Source organism: Aspergillus neoniger, assembly GCF_003184625.1.
Source record: "Aspergillus neoniger CBS 115656 unplaced genomic scaffold BO87scaffold_48, whole genome shotgun sequence".
In the NCBI taxonomy this organism is placed as follows: Eukaryota; Fungi; Ascomycota; class Eurotiomycetes; order Eurotiales; family Aspergillaceae; genus Aspergillus; species Aspergillus neoniger.
In genome coordinates, this window is record NW_020291176.1 from 1 (window position 1) to 21995 (window position 21995).

The 21995-nt window shown below is 52.6% G+C and overlaps 9 protein-coding genes across 9 annotated transcripts; 5 read left to right on the forward strand and 4 right to left on the reverse strand.

Annotated features, from left to right (window-relative positions):
* The first annotated feature begins 504 nt into the window (after positions 1-504).
* pigc (phosphatidylinositol N-acetylglucosaminyltransferase) lies at positions 505-2227 on the forward strand. Its single transcript, XM_025620824.1, has 2 exons — positions 505-914; positions 974-2227. Exons 1-2 carry the CDS (start codon positions 557-559, stop codon positions 2131-2133), a joined length of 1518 nt encoding a protein of 505 aa, XP_025474939.1. The 5' UTR covers positions 505-556; the 3' UTR covers positions 2134-2227.
* A 489-nt stretch (positions 2228-2716) lies between these two features.
* Positions 2717-4397, forward strand: BO87DRAFT_344563 (glycosyl hydrolase, family 18). Its single transcript, XM_025620825.1, has 4 exons — positions 2717-2886; positions 2960-3252; positions 3316-3928; positions 3985-4397. The coding sequence occupies exons 1-4, from the start codon at positions 2813-2815 to the stop codon at positions 4295-4297; spliced, it is 1293 nt and encodes a 430-aa protein (XP_025474940.1). The 5' UTR covers positions 2717-2812; the 3' UTR covers positions 4298-4397.
* On the reverse strand, positions 4369-9221 carry BO87DRAFT_462971 (putative sensor histidine kinase/response regulator). Its single transcript, XM_025629202.1, has 4 exons — positions 8420-9221; positions 6859-8352; positions 5063-6810; positions 4369-5003 (listed from the first exon to the last, which is right to left on the reverse strand). The coding sequence occupies exons 1-4, from the start codon at positions 8755-8757 to the stop codon at positions 4705-4707; spliced, it is 3879 nt and encodes a 1292-aa protein (XP_025474941.1). The 5' UTR covers positions 8758-9221; the 3' UTR covers positions 4369-4704.
* Positions 9222-10451: 1230 nt separating this feature from the next.
* BO87DRAFT_319745 (putative MFS transporter) lies at positions 10452-12784 on the reverse strand (the record flags this gene model as incomplete). The annotated part of the gene is made up of 3 exons (XM_025619865.1): positions 10452-10639; positions 10703-12526; positions 12598-12784. 3 exons carry the CDS (start codon positions 12782-12784, stop codon positions 10452-10454), a joined length of 2199 nt encoding a protein of 732 aa, XP_025474942.1.
* Positions 12785-13819: 1035 nt separating this feature from the next.
* Positions 13820-14504, reverse strand: BO87DRAFT_368858 (uncharacterized protein; the record flags this gene model as incomplete). Its single annotated transcript, XM_025621949.1, has 2 exons — positions 13820-14192; positions 14301-14504. 2 exons carry the CDS (start codon positions 14502-14504, stop codon positions 14124-14126), a joined length of 273 nt encoding a protein of 90 aa, XP_025474943.1. The 3' UTR covers positions 13820-14123.
* A 586-nt stretch (positions 14505-15090) lies between these two features.
* On the forward strand, positions 15091-16677 carry BO87DRAFT_368861 (uncharacterized protein; the record flags this gene model as incomplete). The annotated part of the gene is made up of 1 exon (XM_025621950.1): positions 15091-16677. The coding sequence occupies one exon, from the start codon at positions 15091-15093 to the stop codon at positions 16660-16662; it is 1572 nt and encodes a 523-aa protein (XP_025474944.1). The 3' UTR covers positions 16663-16677.
* An 831-nt stretch (positions 16678-17508) lies between these two features.
* On the forward strand, positions 17509-19064 carry BO87DRAFT_419601 (DUF1593-domain-containing protein; the record flags this gene model as incomplete). The annotated part of the gene is made up of 2 exons (XM_025626953.1): positions 17509-17899; positions 17949-19064. The coding sequence occupies exons 1-2, from the start codon at positions 17525-17527 to the stop codon at positions 19062-19064; spliced, it is 1491 nt and encodes a 496-aa protein (XP_025474945.1). The 5' UTR covers positions 17509-17524.
* A 341-nt stretch (positions 19065-19405) lies between these two features.
* On the forward strand, positions 19406-20931 carry BO87DRAFT_344577 (EGFR-like transmembrane domain-containing protein). Its single transcript, XM_025620826.1, has 4 exons — positions 19406-19882; positions 19943-19978; positions 20035-20103; positions 20155-20931. Exons 1-4 carry the CDS (start codon positions 19511-19513, stop codon positions 20806-20808), a joined length of 1131 nt encoding a protein of 376 aa, XP_025474946.1. The 5' UTR covers positions 19406-19510; the 3' UTR covers positions 20809-20931.
* A 79-nt stretch (positions 20932-21010) lies between these two features.
* Positions 21011-21730, reverse strand: BO87DRAFT_462976 (uncharacterized protein). The gene is made up of 4 exons (XM_025629203.1): positions 21585-21730; positions 21446-21505; positions 21238-21388; positions 21011-21162 (listed from the first exon to the last, which is right to left on the reverse strand). The coding sequence occupies exons 1-4, from the start codon at positions 21697-21699 to the stop codon at positions 21045-21047; spliced, it is 444 nt and encodes a 147-aa protein (XP_025474947.1). The 5' UTR covers positions 21700-21730; the 3' UTR covers positions 21011-21044.
* Between the last annotated feature and the right edge of the window lie 265 nt (positions 21731-21995).

The window sequence follows — 21995 nt, forward strand, 5'->3', positions numbered from 1 at the left end:
CCAGGCAAGCCAGTCGGCCACCTGTGTATCCCATACTAATCTAACATTTATCAAACTCTAATATCTCACCCACCGTTAGCTCAATTACAATAAAATATTGACTGAAGCTATGGATATACTTTAAGAAACTAAACATCAAAAATATATGATATAATAAGATTCATATCATATATAATACTAGTTTGAAATAAATTACCATAAAATACAGTGTAATATATTTTACTTGAATATATATTAATATTTATCTTATAAGATTTATATACTAAACTTAGATACATTCTAGTATGCCAATTTCATTAGGTAAACCTGAATTTATGAAGTTTGGCTGTAGTATTACAGCTCAAAAATTACTGGAATAGTATGGAATACACAGGTGGCCGACTGGCTTGCCTGGCCGACTCGCTTGCCGGTTACGTTAGTATAGCTGACTAATCACCACGTGGTTGCAGGCCTGAATTGGGATGGGATTCGCGTCACCGACCAGCGCAATTGTGTCTTCAGCGACAACTATAGATCCATCACATCATGCTACAAGCATGAATCCCGCTGCTCCTCCATGCCTTCCCTGCCCGACTCGCCTCCTCCGGTTCCTCCCCCCGTTCCCGTCGAGACCCATCCGAACCGCACGGTTGGCGTGAAGCCTACCGCCGCGCAACGAGATCTCCCGGATCCCAACCGGCTGGCCCCTGAAGATGCATATTACACCTCGTCCCTGCCTCGGGCTCGGCCGACCCAGACGGGGTACGACGACTCTCTCCGTGTGCTGAATGGCAATTCGGGCACTGCTGCCTCCGTGGCAGCCCTGCGACCGCCGCCCGCGGTCCCAGGAGTAGGGAGCCGCAAGGTGCGCGGGACCAGCAGACGGAGACGACGAAAGGGTGCATGGAAGAAGCTGCTGTGGGTGAAACAATCATGTGCGCTTCATACCCATTGTGAAACATATCTGAGAGGAAATGCTCATTGGTTCTCTTAGACCCGGATAACTACACTGACACCGAGACGTTTCTTGACCACCTCCAGCGGAATCCCCGAGTGCGGCCCTACGATTTCTGGCCGCTAGTGGCCGACTCCACGGTCATTGTACAACATGTTAGTTCTGTGGCTATATTTGTGTGTTGCTTTGTCGGCATTGTTCAGGGCCGCGTGAGCCCAGTTTCGGTGGTCTGCTGGGGAAGTGTCGGGACAGCGTTGGGATGGATCTTTTGGGACTCGTGGATATTGGGAGAGCATGTGGAAAATGCGCATGTGGCGGAGCGGTCACTGGAGGGTGACGATGGCTCCAGTTCTAGCTCCATGACCAGCTCTGTCAATCCATCTGGCACTAGCTCGCGAGCCAATGGCCAGAAGGAGAACCAGGTGCATGGGCTAGGGTTGAACATGTCGCAGGGCGAGTCAAGTGAACTTCTCCGGCGACACAGCACGGGGTATGTGAGTGATGCCTATGGGGCACAGGATCCCGCATCGCCTACGCCTGGGCCTGCGAACGGGGCCCTGGGTGGCGGTTCTGGTTCACAGGAGCCAGACTACTTGTCGATGTTTTCTTCGCGGAATCGGCAGCGGCTGTCCACTGTGAAATCGGCGTTTTTGATCTACTTCGCGCTGCTCGGGCTTAGCCCGATCCTCAAGTCTCTTACCAAATCTACGGCGAGTGACTCGATCTGGGCCATGAGTTGCTGGCTACTGATCATGAATATCTTCTCCTTTGACTATGGAAGTGGGGAGGGCGCAGGCGCCACCAAGTTCCCGGCTTCTTTGTCCACTAATGCAGCGGTGATGGCCTCGACTGTGTTGGCGTCGCGCCTACCTTCTACTACACATGTGTTCAGCCTGATGCTGTTCTCAATTGAGGTGTTTGGGCTCTTCCCCATTTTTCGCCGGCAGCTGCGTCATGTGTCATGGACTGGGCATGTACTGCTGACCTTGGCTCTGGTCGGGGTTGCTGGCGGCGCGGTAGGGATCACCCTGCGTGGAGGATGGATGGCGGCGGTGGTTGGCTCGATCCTAGGGAGCATCCTAACGGCGCTCGCCATGGGGGGATGTAGCTGGTGGCTCATCAGCTTACAGAAGTATAAGAATGTGGTGACAGGGCCATGGGACCCTGCGCGGCCGATCATCCGGCGGCATTGGGATTAGCTGTACGCTTTCTCGGTTTTATATTTCATTTAGAAGATACCCTACAGTCTAAACTCAGACTTGTCTAGCGCTAATAATGAAGTTTAACTTTGACACTCTCCTTTGTACGATTCAGCTCAGATTAGAAAATAAGACACAACACCCTGATTGACAAATAGATGTAGCTTTTGGTGTCTCATCCGCCAATGCAGCCCAGCCAGCCGGTCACAATCCCACCAAGGCCCCAACATGCCGGAATGTTGTTTGGTATGTTTGTTGCCTTTCGTGGCAATTCTCGATCGCAGCTTCCCCAATCGCCATGTTGTATGTCTCAGCAAGTCACACTACCCTCATTCAAGCTATGCTATAACTGGAAACTAGTGTTTCTGCAGCCACGGACATACCTGGCCTCCATCTCCGCGATCGAGCATCCACCCGGCATCTCCTCCAGAATGTTGCGGCGATGACCCCAGACTGATCGGAATGGTAGGACTCGCCATCTGTCCCTCATAACGGCAGGCTCCGTTCAATAGGCAGCGAATGGTGATACAAGAGGTACATATTTAGCACCACAGCCCGGAGTGACTCAAAAGAACGCGCACCACCACCACCACCACCACCATATATACCTCTGCTTTCTGTCCCCGAGTGGAACAACACAGAACAGACCCAGAGAATCAAAGTATCAACAATCAGTAATATGAGAATAATCGCCCTCGGCCTGATGGGCCTACAGTGCGTGGCGAGCATGCGGTTCGCCATGTACATCGATGAGTGAGTACCAACAACATCCTCCTCATCCTACCTCTTTCTATACGCATCTAAAAAAAATGGGGAATTAATCTAGGTACCACACAAGTGGCCTCCCCGGCTCTAACCAAACCCAAGGCATCACGCACGCTATCATGGCTTTCGCCCAGTCCACGCTCTTCAACTCCAACTCTCCCCCACAATTTACCCCCTTCGAGTCTGTCTCCACCATGCGCAGTCGCTTCAGCCCGGGGACTAAGCTCATGATCGCTATCGGCGGATGGGGCGATAGCTCGGGGTTCTCAACGGCCGCGAAAGATGAGACTTCTCGCAACCAGTATGCGAAGAACGTAGCGGCTATGGTGAACCAGCTTGGTTTCGATGGTGTTGGTATGTCTCCATACTCTTCCTCGCTATCCCCGTCCCGCAAGTAGTATTGACCGAAATGTATAGACATTGATTGGGAATACCCCGGCGGTAACGGCCAAGACTACAAGACAACACCGAACAGTGCCAAAGTTTCTGAAATAACTACCTATCCCTTATTCCTCCAAGCGCTACGAAGTGCCCTCGGCCCCAACAAACTTCTCTCTATTGCGGTCCCCGGCAAGAAGGAAGATATGATCGCCTTCACCAACACCACAGGCCCGCAGATCTGGCCCTCAGTCGATATGGTGAACATCATGTCGTACGATCTCATGAACCGCCGGAATAACGTCACAATGCACCATACCTCTGTTGTGGATTCGTTCAATACCGTGCAGGCGTATCGGGATATTGGCCTCCCTGGCAATAAGACAAACCTGGGAATGGCGTATTATGCGAAGTGGTTCGAGACCGATCCCAACGATGAGAAGGAGTGTGAGGACCAGCCGATTGGGTGCAAGGTTGTCGTCATGGAGAACGCAGATGGGAGCGATAATGGGAAAAGCGGGAGTCTGACGTTTGAAAAGAGTGTTATGAGTGCGCCTCCGGCTAACCTGAAGACGAGTGTGGACGGCACCTGCGGCTTTGATAAGGGGACGAAGTGTCCCTCTGGGAGTTGTTGCAGTCAGTACGGAAACTGGTATGTCAACTCCGCCTATTCTCCCTGCGAATGTTTGCTAATAAGAGGTGATCTAGTGGAACAACCGACGACTTCTGCCAAGCAGGCTGTCTGTCTGACTACGGAACATGCAAAGGCATTTCAATCACGGATTCATGGCGGCGCGCGCAAGAGAACGCCAAACTGGACGATGTCATGGGTGGAGAGTACTACTTTGATGACGAGGTCAATGTGTTCTGGACATGGGATACGGCAGACATGATTGCACGCAAGTTCACGGACATTGTGGATAAGCTGGGACTCGGGGGTGTTATGGCATGGAGTTTGGGCGAGGATACATTGGCATGGGAGCACTTGGGAGCCATGCAGAAGGGTGTAGCCTCCAGGTAGTAGTAGAATTATCTCTTCAGCGAAGCATCGGGAGATGGAAGGAGTGTCCAGTGACTTTGGAGGTAAAGGGAGTAGTTTATTTGATAGTAGTATTGAATGGACCGCATATGCATATGCCCTTTTTATATCCGCTCACTCGCAGTAGTAGCAGTAGTAGTAGTATGTATATCATGCAAAATGTCCATCACATATCATGCCATCCCCCATTATCCCAGAAAGAAACCATGCATGCATGCATGCAATATGATGCCATATATGGAACACCCAAAACGCCATAAACAACCAGGGTATCACTCATGCCTCATGTCCCGTATACGGAGTAATCCCAAACAGACCAATAACTCTAAAAAGCAAACCGGGGAATAAAGGCAACAGAGGAAAAGGAAAGAAAAGAAAACCACAGCACATCAACTAGATGCCAACCCCTGCTGCTGCACCTGTCCCTGTCCCTGTCCGGACAAAGATATCCGATCGTCTAGCCCCCTTTCCTCCCACTCTATTAATAAGCGCGACACCTCCTTGAATGATACGGGCTTGGTAAGGAACAGGTTCACGCCCGAGGTTAAGGCCTCGGATTCATCGCGCGAACTGCTCAATCCCGTCAATGCGATGATAACGGCTGGTTTGCATGTTGCGCCGCGCTCTTTTTCCAGGGCGCGGATGGCGCGGGTGGCTTCGAAGCCGTTCATTACGGGCATGGACATGTCTGTAGTGATTTTGTTAGGATGTTTGAATGGTACTTGTAGGGTGTTGGTGAGGACTAACCCATAAAGATAATGTCGTAGCCATGTTGGGCCCGTTCGACTGCGTCGACAGCTAATTTGCCGTTCTCGGCGGAGTCGAGGGCTGCAAGGTGCCGCTTTTTCATGAATGTGAGCATCAGGTTCAGGTTGATGCTGTTATCGTCGACTACGAGGACGCGGGCGCGTCGCTCGTTTTCGATTTGTGTTACAATGGGTTGTTTGAAGGGTGATGGGGCGCGGATCGGGAGAGGTGAGTTGATGGTATATAGAGGTGCATCCATGCCGTCGGAGTCTTGCGAGCGAGGGTACTCGGCTGATGAGGTCGAGCCGGAGCTGATGGTCATCTCTGGGGCGAGCTCGGAAGTGTCGGTTGTGATTTCGAATAGTCTCTCTCCGGGTGAAAGGTCGCTCCCGGAGGAAATGGTAGTCTGGCGTGGCCGTTCGGGGAGCTCGAGGGTGTGTGGTGCGGTGTTGCTACTATGCGTATCGAGACATCTGCGGATGCTGCGAGCGAGTTTGTGTGGTCCACATGGTCGGCGAACGATGTTGACCACATTCGCCAAGGATGCCCATTGCGAACGCGCGGTCGTGTAGTCGACGGATTTGTTGCAGAGGATCAAGAGCGAAGGGAGAGTCGCGTCGCCGGTTGGCCTCAGACCGTCCAATAAGCTCTGCTCCTCCGCCAGAATGACGTCCACAGGCGTGCCCGACGGCCATGAAACAAGCTCGAGGCCATACCAGTCGATCAAGTATCGCGAGTAGATGGACCACAAAGGATGGGAGGCAGCGTCGGCGGGATCCACGCCAAGGATGGCGGCGCGTCGACCAACATGGGCCTCGCGCAGCAGACGGCATTCGGTTAACATCTCCTGCTCCCTCGTAGATGGCGACACGGGACGGATAGGTTCTTCCAACTCCAGCTCCGGACCAGGTCGTACGAGAGGCAACGAGACCTTGACGATAGTTCCCTCGCCCGGCCGGCTGTGGATGTTGATGCTGCCCTTCAGAGCCTTGACGAGACTTCTCACGATTGACAGACCCAGGCCTGTACCGACTGCAAGCGTGTCCTCCTGGGCGAACGGCGTGTACAGGCGGCCTCGTAGGAACTCCTCCGAGATACCCTTGCCGGTGTCCGACACCGTCAAAGTCACTAATTCTTCGACACCGTTCCGACGCACGCGGCCCTCGGACGCCTCTGTAACTTCCAAGTGCAGCGACACGCGACCACTGTGCGTGTACTTCATGGCGTTGCCAAAGACGTTCATAACAATACGTCGCAGAGCTCCGGGCTGCGTTTGATAGACCCAGTCATTGTGTGCAATGTCCATGACCACCTCAACTTCAGAACCGGGTTTCGGTTTCGTTTCCTTGTCGGGCTGGATCTGGCCCTGCTGAGCAAGCGGCAGGACAACAGGCTGATCGTAACGGGCTGCGGATCGTTGACCATATGCATGACCCAGACACACGCCTTCCACCACCTCTTCTGCCAGAAGGGCCAAGTCGGTCGCCACGTAGGTGTCCAAGTGGGCAGAAAACCGGTCCATGCCCTTGACGTCTGTGGACGACGTCTTGTTCCGCTTCAGGCTGCGATAAGTTCGTTCCAAGGATACGATCTTGCTATAATCAAGTACCTGGTTCATTGTATCCAGCAAGGTGCGCCCACAGGCATTGATGGTCTCCAGGAGAGACCCCTGGAATTCATCCAGGTTCGTCCCATTCAAAAACTCGGCGGCCGCCAAGATACCGTGCAGCGGACTGCGCAACTCGTGTCTGAACAAGGTTAGTATTTAGTGAGACATACGAGAGAACCCGACTTACGAGATACTGCCAATGAAGTCGCCCTTTTGCCGGTCGGAGATGAGGGACTCGACCCGGTTGCACTCGGCCATTATGGAGGAACCAAATCCCAAAATTGAACTGAGTTCCACGGACGAGCTGAAGACGCGCGTCTCCTCCGTATTCCAGCAGAAACACCCGGCGAACCACTGTGAGTTGGCGGAATTCCATAGCGGCACGAAGAGAACCTGAGTCGCATTGGGAAAGTAGAGGTTAAGCATGGAGTTCTCCACGGATTTCCACTTCTTCGATCCACCCTTGCCAATCTCCGGCCCCTTTGGCGCACGCGATCGACTCTGTCGAGGAGTCTCATCGTCGGAGCTGGAAATCATACCGTCTCGATGAAACGACCACAACTTCCCCTTGCTGTAGCGTCGCAGGAGCTGATGCAGAAACGTGCTGTCGAGATTCGCGGCAGGATAGAGCACCTTGGAGCCTGGGCCCGGCGCAAACGGCTCATCATTGGTAGAAATCGCCAACACCGGTGCAGGAGTGTTGCCCTCCCCAGAGCCATCGCTGCCAGTGTCCGTGTCCAGCATCGGACTGTTGCTGTTCTCCACGAAGATAACACCTCCATCGGAACCCAGTTCTAGACTCTCCCGAATCAGGTTTGCGGCTCGTCGGAACGCCCAAGTGTGTCCCTGCGACTCGTCCACCCCCTTCAATTCCTTCTGGCGGTTACCGGACCACCAGTCTGGTAGTGGCGTGTCAGGACCCGACGACACTGCTTGATCGGCTTTATAGTCCGATGCAGAGCTAAATGAACGGGCGTCGGTGCTGTGGGAGCGTCTCGATGGCATATCGAAGCTGTTGAAGGAGCCCACGGACAAGTGATTGGCTCTTTGGCTCGACGATGGTGGGGTGCTGGGTGCAGCGGCAGAGCTGCCAGCTAATGACGGATGAGAGGCATCGACGAAGCTGGAGCTGCCCTCGACAAAGCAGCTGAGACCGCGCGACAATCGAGTTGCACGACGACCTTCTGACGCCTGGCGGCTGACCTTTAAATAATCCATGATCAAGTCTGCCAACGACCCAAGGGTCTCTTTCTCCACATCATCCAACCCATTGTGTGGTTTGGTATCCAGAACGAAAAAGCAGCCGATGTTGATGTTGGTGTGGGTTGTCAAGGGCGTTCCGGCATAGAAACGGAATCCTGGCTCGCCCTGTACGAACTGAAGGCGCTTGTAGCGATCATCCTCGCGCAGGTCGTTAACCACCAGGAAGCTGTGTTGACCTTTTTCTCGGTTGTTGGGCGGGAGCGCAACAGTAGCCTGCAACGAAGGACGCAATACTTTGTTGAGTAACCGATCTACGAACTTCTCTGACGAGTAAGTACCTACCTTACACATACTCCAGGCGTTGGTGGACATGGACGAGCAGCCATTCCAGATGCCATCGCCAGCGGACTCGTAATCACTGACTTTGCCAGTGCGAGTGCTTTGAGCGAGAATAAATTGCGACTGACGATCTGACACACTTACATACCCATTGAGTCAGCACGGCAAGGGCGAAAAAATGTCGAAGAGATGCACTGGTATCGTACCTAATCAACACGCGCTCAACATTGAGACGCAAAGCTGCCAGCTGCGCGAAAGATGTTAGAGTCGCATTAGGGTCACCCAAGACCAAGGCCTCGGGCACTAGCCCCGTCGAGGCTGGCCCGATGGCGGGACCGGACTGCGATTGCGAGCATAGCGATGGGGATGGCGGCGGAAAAGAAGGATCAAGGATAGTGGGTGGTGGTGCGTCGTCGGACGAAATACTCTGATAGCGCTCCTGATAACTGGCTGTCCGTTCGGGGCGGAAATAGCGATATAGCTCGCGCACCCTCCGACCAGTGCTATGATCATCGTCCCTCGGAGGAGGGGAAGCGAGCTCCATGGTGGGGGGGAGATGGGGAAGGAGGATAGAGGGACGAGAGGAGGGGAGAGAGAGAGAGAGAATCAAGTTTAGAAGGGGAGTAGTTCAAGCGATGGCGTCGATTGCCTTACGCATCCATCCTGGCCTGGGTGGGGACTAGTAGATGGTGGCTGGCCCGATTGAAATAGAGTGTGGCAAAAAAATGCTGGCGGGGGCTGAGAGGAAGGAAGGGAGAAAGAACTGCTGATGGAAGGGAGAGAGAGAGAAAGGATGAAGAGAGATCAGGAAGAAGCAGCAGCAGCAAGAGGAAAAAGCAAGCGAAGGGGAAAGGGAAGAAAAAGAGAGAAGAAAGCTCTGAAACAAGGTTGGAAAGCGAGCTGTTTAATATCAAGGACTGCGTGCAGGAAGAGGGCGAAAGTGCGTGTAGATGGCAGCCGTGGGAAGTCGGATTTCCGGCCCACGCTTATTCCACGGCAGACAGGCACAAATTCAACTACGTTTTTGGGGGTTGCGTCGTCAGTCAGTGCTCAGTACCTGGGAGTCATCCCGTGGCAACCGACAAAAGAGTAAAAGGTGGCAAGCGAAAAAGAAGGTATTGGCAGACTGGATCAGAATGATGGACGAATGCCCCGACGAATGGGATGGCGTGGGACCTCCAGTGATCGGGATGCCAACTCCACCAGGTACCCAAAGTATCGAATTGTCTAATCATACAACTTGCTTTGCTTGCGTTCCTTTGGTTCCAAGTAATCCCGTAACCGAGGGTCTCCCTTCCGCGCCGTGATTCAAAACACATTTCAGATTGATTTCAGCCTGTTGAATTCCATTCGTGATTGGCCAGTCACTACATCACAATACCGGTTTTGCTGTTTGGCGCTAGACTCAATTCAGTTGGTCAAGGGGTCTGTTGTGGATCCTGATTGGTTCTAAATCCCCGTTTCCGGGCTGGCAAGCCACCAGTCAGGGGCCAGTCTGGCCCGCATTGGTCCATTCCTCAGGTGTCGAGGTACTACTTCCTGTCTATCAGGCTATCTATCTTGTGCGGATTTGCTCAGCCGCTGCAGCACATCGACACACTAATGAGATGGCAAATTGAATAAGGCTGTCACTAGTAAGGCCCCATCTGCTCTCTGACGTCGTGGGGCGCATCATGATCGACATGGGCTGCAGCTGGTGCCCGTTCAGCCGCCATTCAACTGGCGGGGCCATGCAATGGCGGTGACTAAGCGGTCTAGAATCCGGATTGGGCGGGGAGATTTGTGGCTTGCTTAACCGGGTTTAGATACTGTGGATGGGTACTTGAGATCCTTACTTTGGGATGGGGACGGGATATTAATTGAAATTAATTTGGTGACTGTTGGGATGTGTAGGGGTGGCTGTGTGGGTGGCCCGGGACATATGCACACACACACTCACACCACTCTTCATATTCATGAAAGAGATGACTTGCAGGGCACAATTACTCATTGTGGATGCTGTATGACATTCCGCCCTCTCTCCCTCCCTTGACATCAGCCCCAGCACCCCCGCAGGGCTTGCTCCCACAGTCGAATGGGGCTCGATGGCGATATGACAGCTCCAATCGTCAGCAAATAGTCAACTATATGTACGATCTAATATAGATAGGTATCATGATACAGCCCAGATCTACACCCAAAATCAAGAATCATCCGATCCGTCCCTCCAATAGGGTCCCGGCCCGGCCACTCGGCCCTCTAGAATCGTTCCATCAGGCGCATCCGAACCGTCCACATCCGGGCCCGTTTGCCATAAATGTACATGGGAATCGAAAACAATAGACAGCCCAGCTGGATCACTCCCAGCGCGATAAACACCAACCGGGAGCCCTCCGCATCCAGCCAGTCAACAATGAACAGCGAAAAGATCAGCCCATGGAAGACATCTGCATCCATCGTTAGTTTGCGGATCCACATCACTTGGGAATGCTATGTTTGGTGCAACTTACTCTTACTCCAGTTCAATGTCACCAGTGCCTCCCCTGCATATTGGCGGTAGCTGTCGACGCAAAAGGTGATGGATGTTGTGCTTCCCAGGCAGCATCCAAATGAGATGATCCCGAAGAAGATGGTGGGCACAATCCAGGCATCCTTCTCCTGCGCACTCCAACCGAATCCCATCAGTCCAATGGTGGTCGAAATGGCAATGGGAATCGCCATCACCAGCCGGAACTCCGGCTCGTAGACGCCCCCGTTGCGTCGTGTCATATATTGCACAATTATGTCAGACACCTTACCAGCAACAGCGGTACCCAGCAAGCCGCCCACGAAGGGCGAGATGTAGATAAGACCAGTCTGCAGTGCGGTAAAATTGTAAGTGTCTCGCTGCTCATAAATTGTAGCAACCGACTCGGACAGCACGATGAGCCAGCCGACAGACAAAGCATACACCACGGTCGACCACAGCACAGAGGGATATGCAAAGAGTATGAATGGCCGCACCGCGACGCGTAGCCAGTTGTCGTGAGCAATCCGACCATTCCACGGGCGAAGATAGTAAGAAAACGGGATGGGCGGCTGATCCCGGAGTCGGTTGGTGTACTGAGCCGCCGACGTGATCGGCGGACCCGGGTCCAGCGACTCACTGCGAGTTGGGGAGATCGCCGCTTCCCGAGCAGCTTCTAGATCATGGGGGTGAATGTGTGCCAATGGCGGAGGATGAAGGAGCCCATCCGCCTTCTCAGGGTCTTCGCTTGGCGTCGACTCAGTGGCAGGACGCTCTGGTGTTAACGATATAGGATCCTGGCCAGCCGGCTCCTCTATCTTCTCGGAGATGGTCTCTGGTTCCTCGTCATGGTCATCCACAAATCCAACATGACCCTTCTTGGACTTCTTCGGCTCTAGAGAGCTGGGGTCATCATCCGGCGGATTCTCCTCTAGGCGATGAGCGTGAGGCGGTCGACCGCGCAATCCATGGGACACAATGTTCGACACGCTACGGTAAAAGCTGGGACGCTTGTGAGCCTTTCGTGGCCGAGGTGTGCGATCCCAGAATGTCTCGGGGACAAAGAAGAAAAGAAGGGCGAGGCAAGCGCCAACGACGATAGCAACAATCCAGAAAACCCAGCGCCACCCCAGACTCCCGATGATAGCTGCACTCACTAGGGGAATCAAGTTCTTGCCTCCTAGGAGCAGGAGGGTATATATACCGACCCGGTAAGCCCGTTCGTGCAGGAAGTAGATCTCGGCAATAGTGGCAGAGGGGAGGCACTCGACCGGGCTTACTGCAATGCCCTGGAAGATACGAGCGATGACCAAGCTGGGGTAGTTGGGTGACAGTGCACACCAGACTGCCGAAATAATGAAGAGGGTCGCTCCGAGAAGGTACACCGGCCGCTTTCCGTACAGAATAGCTGTAGGAGACATGATCACGGACCCAATCCCCAGACCCAACATGTACAACCCCGTCGTATATGCGACCTTCTGGGTGGTCACATCATAGGCAGAAGCTACTTGACTGAAACCGGCAGCTAGAATTGGAGTCATACCGCCTCCCATCAGGCAATAGAACCCCAACGACACCAGAGCTGCATCTCGTCGCCATACAGGCCAATTGAGAGGATCGTTCATGGAGTCATCGGGTTGAGGATCCAAAACTATGTTGCCATCCGGGGTTTTCTTTTTCTGCTGGCGCACACGAGAGGCACGGGAAGCACGAGAAGAGGAACGGGACGGTGGATAAGGCGATGGCAGCGACGAATGCGATTCGCGGTGCGGTTGATGTTCCAGACCGAGAGGCTCATTGCGATTTGACGAGAGTAGAAGAACGGTCCCTAAATTCGCATGTGAATGTCAGCAAGATCATACTCAAAGGCCGATTATTGTTCCTACAGCTGCAACATACCAGGCACTTCATCCGTCTCCTTGTCACTTAGAATACCCAGAGTCCTTTTGGGGCGATAAGGGCTTTGACCCGTGGTAATGGCGGGCGTTTCAGGGGCATTAGACCCCCGCAGCCGTTTCCACCAGCTTCTAGCTGGGTTCGACTGCTGTGCGGGGGACGCCGTGGCAGGCTCTTCTCCGGTCGCCATTGCAGTGGAATCAAAGCAACGGTTCGGGGAAGGGGTCCCGCAATTGGTAAATCGAAGCTAGTATCTGCAAGTAGCGTCTAGTTAGCTAGGACCCTGGCGATAGCTTGGGAGGGTAGAGGAGAGGATATTTTAAGGGTAGCACGAACATGCGTTGTGGATTTCTAACCACACAGACGAAATAATGTACACACAAAGAGAGCAGAAAGACTGAACAGGCCACTTGTTGATCGAACGATGGTCAAGCAACCCGAGAATGATATAGTATCTCCACACCTCGAAGCGACTAAACACGATCACGGCCTGCGACGGAAAAGCAGAACCGGCAACTGCGCAGGCTCAGCAGGCAACATGGTGGGGGAGGAAGGAAGCCATATATATCCTCAAGGTGCACGAAGAGCTAGGGAAGAAAGGAAGGAATAAAAAAAAAGGGAGAAAGCCCAAACAAACAATGATATGAATGATAAAAAGAAACACAGCGTCGAATCAGTCGGTGAGGATGGTGGGCGGGGGATCACGCGGCTGAGTGGACGATGGCGTTTTGAGATTTTTAGGATTTGGGGGGGGAAAAGATTCGAAGGCGATTCCCGATAAGAACCACCCTCCATTTTAGTTTTTTTTTTAGGTTAGTTCAAGTCAGTTGTGGTTGCTGCTAAGCTGAGAACGGGGTGTCAATTCAATGTCATTCTTTGATTGCACCGCAGCGGTACCGGATGGGTACCTCACTGCTCCACCCCACACCCGCGGTAAGACAAAGTACCTCTGGCGTCTCCCAATGGGCATCCTCGCTGGCTCGAAATTGACCAGATTTAAACTCCCCGATCGACAAGCCGGACATGCATGGGCTCACATGGGAGGTCTCCAAACCACCAGCGCATAGCTGTTTGACTCAGGCCGCTTCACTAAGGGAGATAGCTAATTCTTAATTTTTCGTAAAATGTAAAATAGTGACGAAATAAGCTACCTGGGAGTGGTTGGACTAGGAAACTTTCAACTCCTCCGGAACCGTGAAAATGGGCGATGGCTGAGCATTCCCATCTTTTTCTCATCTTTTGGGGGAGGCGAAACACATGCGGTCGGGGATGCACGTGGCCTGCCTAGCTGCCAAGCACGAGACGGTCCGTCTGTATGTCGACACCATGTAAGAAGCAAGCACGCACGACGTGGTGACACAAATACCCAATTCCAATTCTCCGTGAGATAAGAATTCTCTTTCTACTTCTTCACCCATACTCCCCCCTTTTTTTGGCTGCATTTTGTGGCTTTCTTTCGCCGACTTCTGGCGTGTTTCACCCATTGACTGACCGTTTGTTGCTTTGTTGCTTTGTTGCTTTGGTGAGGTCTATTTCACGAGGCGATCCTTCCAAGGGATCATCGGGCGCGCCAGTAGCTCATCATCTGATATGTCATTCTGGAATCAACGACAACTGGCTTGCAAGCAGCAACCAGGTTAATGCTGCAGCGGACTTTGTAGGGTGGGGTAGGCCTAAGCTTGGTGTTGCAAACCAGACCGGGCAACCAGGATTGTAGAGACGGTCAGGGGAGGTGAGGCCCAAAAGGCGATACAAAGATTGGCTTCAGAAAGCGCTCCGAGCGCACAGGATGACCAAAATGTCGTCATCGGATGCATTTTGTCTTTCTTTTCAACGTCCAGCGCAAGACATCCAGGTGGGTCTCGGTCGCTGCTCAGCTGGACAATCGCCCGCAATGGCGGTCCAATCATTCCAATTGCCCCGGACTGGCTCCCGGACTGGGGTACAACTATAAGTCAAGTCTAATAAGCTGTGCAGCCTGGTGGGTAGTAGCCGGATACATAATGACAATGCATCTGTCTGTTGCAGTACATCAGTCAGGTATTGCGACATGAGTTTTCCTGCCACAGCAGAGAACAGTCGATATGACAGATCCTCAGGCCTTGATAGACGTGTGCTATGTGTATGCATGTGCTGGCCTCGCTGCCTCAGGCTCACTAGTTCTAGAATCTCTGTCAGCTTCAGCTTCCATTCACTTGTCATGGCTCCTTCACACCAAACTACCCTCATTCCAGATTCAATCTTGGGATCAATTCACTCCAACTCTACCACCCATAACGTAGTGTACTTAGTCCCTGCGTAGGAATTCCCAACTGAACTTCATCAACATGGCACGCCAGAGCGTCTCTACTCTTTATTCCCTGACCGTGCAGATTCATGTAAACATCGCAGTTCACTTCGCAGAATATCCTGTTTAGCTCCATATATTGTGGTGACTCTACGCTGTTCAGTTCTTGTCTCTTTCTCAGATTTGTGACGGCAGATCATCCCCACACAATGGGGCTGTTCAAAAGCGTTCGCAACGGCTGGAATGACTTCACGCCCAAAGAACGGCGCGAAGCTGCCTGCTACATTCTAGGCATCATACTTTACAAGTTTGGTCTGGAGGCGTTCAATGGATCGATTATCACACTCGCCACCAACCGCTACGATTATGATGCCCTTCGCGCCAACATGCCTCCCAAGACCTTCCAACGCGTCGGGCTCATGGTCGGCCTCAATCAAGCTTGCCAGTGTGTTGGATCGATACTCATGGCTCCTCTGATTCGTCGCTATCCAGCTCGGTTGATTCTAATGGCAGCCATGTTGGTCTTTGGCATCTTCAGCGCCATCCTTCTGATCATAGATGCTTGTACCGGTGGCACCTTTGTCCCGGCTACCTTCCGTCCTCACCACCCACAGAATGACTTCCATTACTATGGTCGTTACAACACGGACAGTATCATCCCTATTTACTGCGTGAGTGGCTTCAGTTATGGAATGGTCGAGCTCATCCGCCGCATCATTCCCAGGGACATTGTTGGCGGAAACCTAAAGAGACTACGACGCCTGGACGCTCTGGTTCACATTTTCTACGAGGTATCAGGTACCGCTGGCGCATTCTGCACTGCACTGGCCCTGATTCCTCGTCTGGGGAATAATTATTCTTTCCTCGTGACACCCATCTGTTTTACACTCGCAGCTATTGCCTGGTCCTTCCTTGGCGATGATGTGTTCAAAGCTCACAAAGCGGCAGAAACCCCTGACCAGACAACATATATCCGAGCAGCGCTGAGAGGAATCAAGCTCTTTCTAGAATCCATCTGGGTGGGTGCGCGGATCATCTTCACCACACGCAAATTTATTTGGTTGCTGCCCGGGTATTCGATTGCTCTTTATGCTCATCGTTACCTCGAGAGCGCAGTCATGCCAGCACTTGCGCGTCGCTATTTAGGCAACGCTGCATGGTCACAGATTATGGTGGGAGGGTCCAACTTGGGAGAACTGTTTGGCGCATTGTTTGTTATCTTCCTCAATAACCGCGTGCGCACCCCCATGCCTTGGCTGCGAGTCGATGCGCTCATGCTTCTCATCACATGGTATCTGCCATTCTGGAATCCCCCAGTGCATCGGGTCCGAGATGCTTTGTTCGCTGCCCTCAGCTTTGTTCCTGTTTCTTTTGGCTGGGCGGCTGGTGATGTCTCGCTGGCGGCGTATATCCAGGCAACGCTGACACGAATGGAGTCAACGTCGAAAAATGTTTCTGCGCTCGGGGCTGTCATGGCGTTCTTGTATTCCACTTATATCGTGCTGTACGCTATTACCTCTCCGCTGCTGGGAAGTTACATTGACCGGGTGTATGTGGAGACCGGAGGTCCAGTTGGAGGGGGTGACATCCATCTAGCTATTCGGAATGTGGCCAGTGTGCAGCTGAGTGTGATATCCTTGCTGGTACTTGTTTCCTCGTTTGTGCCTCGGGGGTCGCTGGCGCTGAATCCGGTTGCTCTGGATGACGAAGATCTGGAGGAGGAGGATTGGGGAAACGATGTGCTGTCCTCGAAAGCGAGTGTTGTGAGCTTGCCCTTATGAGTGTGGACTTTAAACAGGTCAGCAGTACCAGTCTGCCATTGATATTTAGCACAGAAAGTACCAGTTAGTCGTAGTGCAAAAGTTTTAATAGCTCTAATGTGAACACACTCAAAGCAGAGATTTCTAAAGTACTAAAGCTGACAAGTTGGTGCACAGTAGCAAACTGTAGGTTATTACCCGGGCATATCCTGTGCTCAATAATTCAGTCAAAGCAGGCCAGCAGATAAACAAATAAAACTGTTCAGCGAAGCACACGGGTCCACCTTGAACCCACCACCACCATGGGCGTAGCTGGCTAATGAGTCTTCTCTCGCACGCAATATCCCGGAAACAACGGAAGGGAAACAGTAAATGCAGCCCAGGTCATGAGCTGGCAGAGACCCCTCACACACCCCACTATTTCACCCTGGTCTTGCAAGAATCGTGCAATAGTTGACTCGCAAAATCCAGGCAAACCGGCTATTCAGGGTAAATTTGTGGAGGAGCACCTCAGGTATTCCTGATCGGGAAGTTCGAGCCACGACTGACTGAAAGCGGAATGCGTAACCACGCCGAAGCGGGAGGTGGAGTGGATATTCTTCAGCGATTCTCTCGTCCAGCATCTCCATTTGTGATGTCTGGGGAGGATTCTTCGGTGACTATTACCCCCACAATGCAGGCATCCGCATCCCCGCATGCCGATCAGTAGTCAATATGGCTCTTGTCGGGTGTCATCGCGGCATTGCATCATGACCATCATCCGAATTTTCACCGGGGACAAAACAAGTCGTTTGCGTCCAGCAACGGGTATAAATATGTCTCTTGTTCCAGCTGTGGTGAGTAAAATCGGATAAGTCTCTCTTCAGTCGCATTCATCCTCAAAATGAGGTTCCTTGGGTGTCTACCTCTCCTCGGCGCAGGGCTGGCTCTGGCTCTCCCTCATGGCCGAGCCAGCTCGAACGGATCCCTTCTTTCCTACCCGACCAAGCCGCGCATCTTTATTTTGTCGGATATTGCCAATGAACCTGACGACTCCGAGTCTCTTGTTCGCTATCTCGTCTACAGTAATCAGTTCCAGAATGAAGGGCTTGTGGCCGTCACTTCCACATGGTTGAAGGACCAAGTACGCCCGGACTTGATGCTGGAGACCATTGATGCCTACGCGAAGGTGGTAGATAACTTGAATAAACATGCTCCTGAGGATTCGCCGTATCCTTCGGCAGAATACATGAGAGGGATTGTGTCTCATGGTCTTCCAGTATGTCCAGCCTGCACCACTGACATTGACCATCACTAACCCAATGAAGGTATATGGCATGGAGGCTCTCAAGGACAACAACACCTATAGCCCCGGCGCTGAACTCCTCATCAAAAGTCTCACCAACACGACCTCTGGTCAGCCCCTTTGGGTCTTGTCTTGGGGCGGCGACAACGTCCTTGCACAGGCTCTCCTGAACATATCTCTCACATATTCTCCCTCTGAGGCAGCATCATTCCGCTCAAACCTATGGGTCTACACCATCTCCGATCAAGACGACACTGGGGCTTGGGTCCGCAACAACTGGCCCGAAATCCACTTTATAAACTCTATGCACGCCTTTAATCAGTATGGAGTGGCTGCCTGGTCGGGGATCTCAGGCGAGATCAACTATGATTTCGATAAAGGCGGCCCAGATTCGTCGTATGTGACGCACGAATGGCTGAAGAAGAACATCCGGATCGGACCACTCGGAGCCAAGTATCCTGACTTCGAATATATCATGGAGGGAGATAGCCCTACGCTGCTGTATATGATCCAGAACGGCCTGGGTGATCCCGAACACCCGAACTATGGCAGTTGGGGCGGACGGTACGCGCCAGTGTGTGAAACATGTGACTGGGACAATCACTACAGCGACACAGAGGACCAGGTCATCGGCATAAACAACGAAACTTTCACCTCCAACAAAGCGACAATCTGGCGTTGGAGAGAGGCATACCAGAATGACTTTGCGGCACGCATGCAGTGGACGTTGTCTGCTTCGGAGACGAACAAGACATGGAACCACCACCCGGTGGTGGTTGTAAACGGGGCGGGCGGGTTGCATCCTGTCACTGTCAATGCGTCCGTGGGGGCGAAAATCACCTTGGATGCGGGAGAGACATATGATCCCGATGGAGATGGTCTGTCCTTCGAATGGTTCCAGTATCTGGAGCCGTCCACGGATAACGCGAGCACGGAGGGGAACGTAGCCGATCTGAACATAACGACCACTTCTGGTGGAAGAGTCGCAACGGTTAAGGTTCCGACAGCGGAGGACAGCTGCGATGAGGATAGCTGTCAATTGTTGCATTTGATTCTACGAGTAAAAGACACTGGGAATCCGCCGTTGACCACATACCGACGCACACTGATCCAAGTGTCAAACAGCACGTCAGTCTAGATACAGATACCACAGAGACCCCTATTCTTACCTCCGAGACCTGTCAAATGAATGTAAAACATATTGAAGCTACCCACAAATCCATCCCGCCTGGTGACAGGACAGACCGCTGCTGCCAAGATCATCGTGTCCAGCCCTAACCAGTCAGCGCTACGGGCTGATGGATGCGGGAACACGAGGTGTGAGTTGGGAAGAGGCTGTCCATCCATGATCCATGCATCTCGTAGGAGGAAAAATAATCCTCAGCCCCTCTTCTGCGCATTCGGGCATCTGCCTATGCATCATCTTTTCCGGCCATCTAATCGTAGTTTCTTTGTTATCTCATCCAGGGGCAACCGTCTTTTTTTTTTCCTTTCTTTGTGGCCGCCCGTCGACCTTTTTTGCCTGTCCTTCGGAACGACTTCCCCGTCTTGAATCTTAAGTATATCGCGCACATACCTGATGAAATGCTATCCCTCTTAATGGCAGCCCATCTGCTCGCCCTCGTAGCGATGCTGCTCGCTACTACTGCATCAGCCCAATCTCACAGCAGCACGACCGGCATCTCAACCACTTCCACAACCAGAGCAACATCCACCACAACCACCGCGATAGCAACCCATACTGTTCAGGTCGGCTCAAAAGAAGATCCTCATCAATACTCGCCTCATAATGTCTCCGCTGCGGTCGGCGATATTATCGTCTTCGAGTTCTATCCGAGAAATCACTCCGTCGTGAAAGCAGACTATCTTGCGCCTTGTGTGCCTGCCAGCGGGGAGATCTTTTACTCGGGGATATTCAATAGTTTCAATGAGGAGGATGGACAGTTGGTTGGACCGGTATGTCTACTCCTATACCCTTCACATCAGCCTCGCCCTCGTACTAATGCCGCAACGTAGCCCCCAACCTGGTCCCTAGTCGTCAACGACACCGAGGTACATCATCCATCCACCCACCCTAACCCATCCAAAGCATCACTAACAACCACCAGCCCGCATTTTTCTACTGCACCGCCATAGACTCCTGCATCGGCAACGGCATGGTCGGCGTCATAAACCCAGTACTTCCTCCCTCCTTCCCTTCCCCTCTCTCACCCCAACTAACCCTGTAGAACTCCACCATGACCTTCGAATCGCAATACAACCGCGCAAAGACCTACCCCTACATGCTTGTCCCAGGCCAGTCCATCCCCGCCGAAGGCACCATCGCCCCGACATCCACATCAACCTCGACCTCATCCCCGTCCAACACCCCCTCCACAAGCTCACCGGCGCTCAGCACCGGCGCCATCGTCGGCATCGTCATCGGCTCCGTGGCCTTCATCGCTATTCTCGGCGCGTTGTTCTTCCTCCTCGGGAGAAATCGCGTCTATCGGCAGTGGATGTCCAGTCAGGATGGAAGACATGAGCGGACCGCGAGGTGGGCGGCGCTGTTGAGTCCGGGGCAGAGTACGGGGAAGGGGGGTAGTAATTCTGCTGCCGGTGGCGGTGGTGGGCAGAGGAAGAGTGAGATGGATGGCGGGAGTGCATTAGTGCCGCAGAGTGAGTTTAGTGGTGCGACTGTTGGGTCGGGGTTGTCGCCGCCGTTGGGGCAGGGGATGTGGGGGTGGGATGGGCAGCAGTCGCCGCAGCATATGCAGATGCAGCAGCCGGTTGGGGGAGGAATTTATCAGGGGCCGCATGGTCAGGGTCAGGGACAGGGACAGGTGATGTATGAGGCTATGGTTAGGGGGCCGTCGGAGTTGGATGGGTCGGGAAGGACATGATTGTGACTTGGGAGTGCGTGGTTGGCGCAGAACAGGTGTTTTTGGTATGTTCATGTTAATGATATGGATGCTATGATCATGTACTGTACCTGTTATGCTATTATGCGGTTCACTACTTCCGGGATATACCAGTATTCAAACAATTGCAATGATTCAAAACCTGCAAATCAATATACATACTACCCAGTAGTATCCCTTCTACCCAACACTCAAGCATATACTCCCAAGAAGGAAAACTAAGAGCAATCCGTTCCCCCATAGACAAAAGTTCCATCAGAGTCCTCACATCCACAAGTTCCATCGTCAGGGCTGCGAATGCATCCGGTTCCAACGCCGGAGGACTCGCCGTTGTCGCTACACACAGCATGTTAGCATTCACCCATCATAAGGAATACCACACGATGGAAAAGGTAATGTAGGGAGGCTTACTTCCAAAAGAAAGTCCAGCAATCATCATCATCATCCGTCATCTCGCTATCCGTCGGCGCGGTGCAAGTGTACGCGCTGCAGGTACCGTAGGGAGCGCCGTAGGAAGAGTCATATTCGTGGTCGGTGACGAAGACGGCGAAGGTTTGGGTTCCTGCATTGCATTTATCAGTACATTGCTTCGTCTTTCGGGATTGAGGTGTGGACGTACCGGAAGTACGGGTGTTGTGGGAGCACTCGGCTGCCTGGATGGCGGTGGAGGTTTTGGCGGCTATAGTTTTAGTATCATCATTAGCATCATTGTTTCTTATGCTTGTAGCAGGTAATGATAGGAAGGGAAAAGTACACACCAGAGCAGTTATAAGTACCCGGACACTTTCCCTTAGTGTTAGAGCTGGCGGGGTCAACGGTCGCAGCAGCCAGAGCAGCGCTGAGGAGGATGGTGAGGAGGGATTTGGTCTGCATGATTCTTATTCTTTCTTTTCTTTCAATTGCGTCTTGGATAAGCTTTTTGTTTGGTGGTGATTGATCAGGAACTTTCCTACTTTATATATTCACCCCCATCCACCTATATAACAACCGCATTATACATCCATCACTTCATCTCAAACAGGGGGTGGAGCCCATCCCCCGGTCTAGAAGTGTTCTGGTGTTTCGTCACGGTGGCTAGTCTAGTCTAATACTTAAGCTTGTTTGAGGTGGGGATCCACTCACACTGCGGGTGGTAGATTAAGGGATGATTTGCCGCGGTGGCAGTGGGT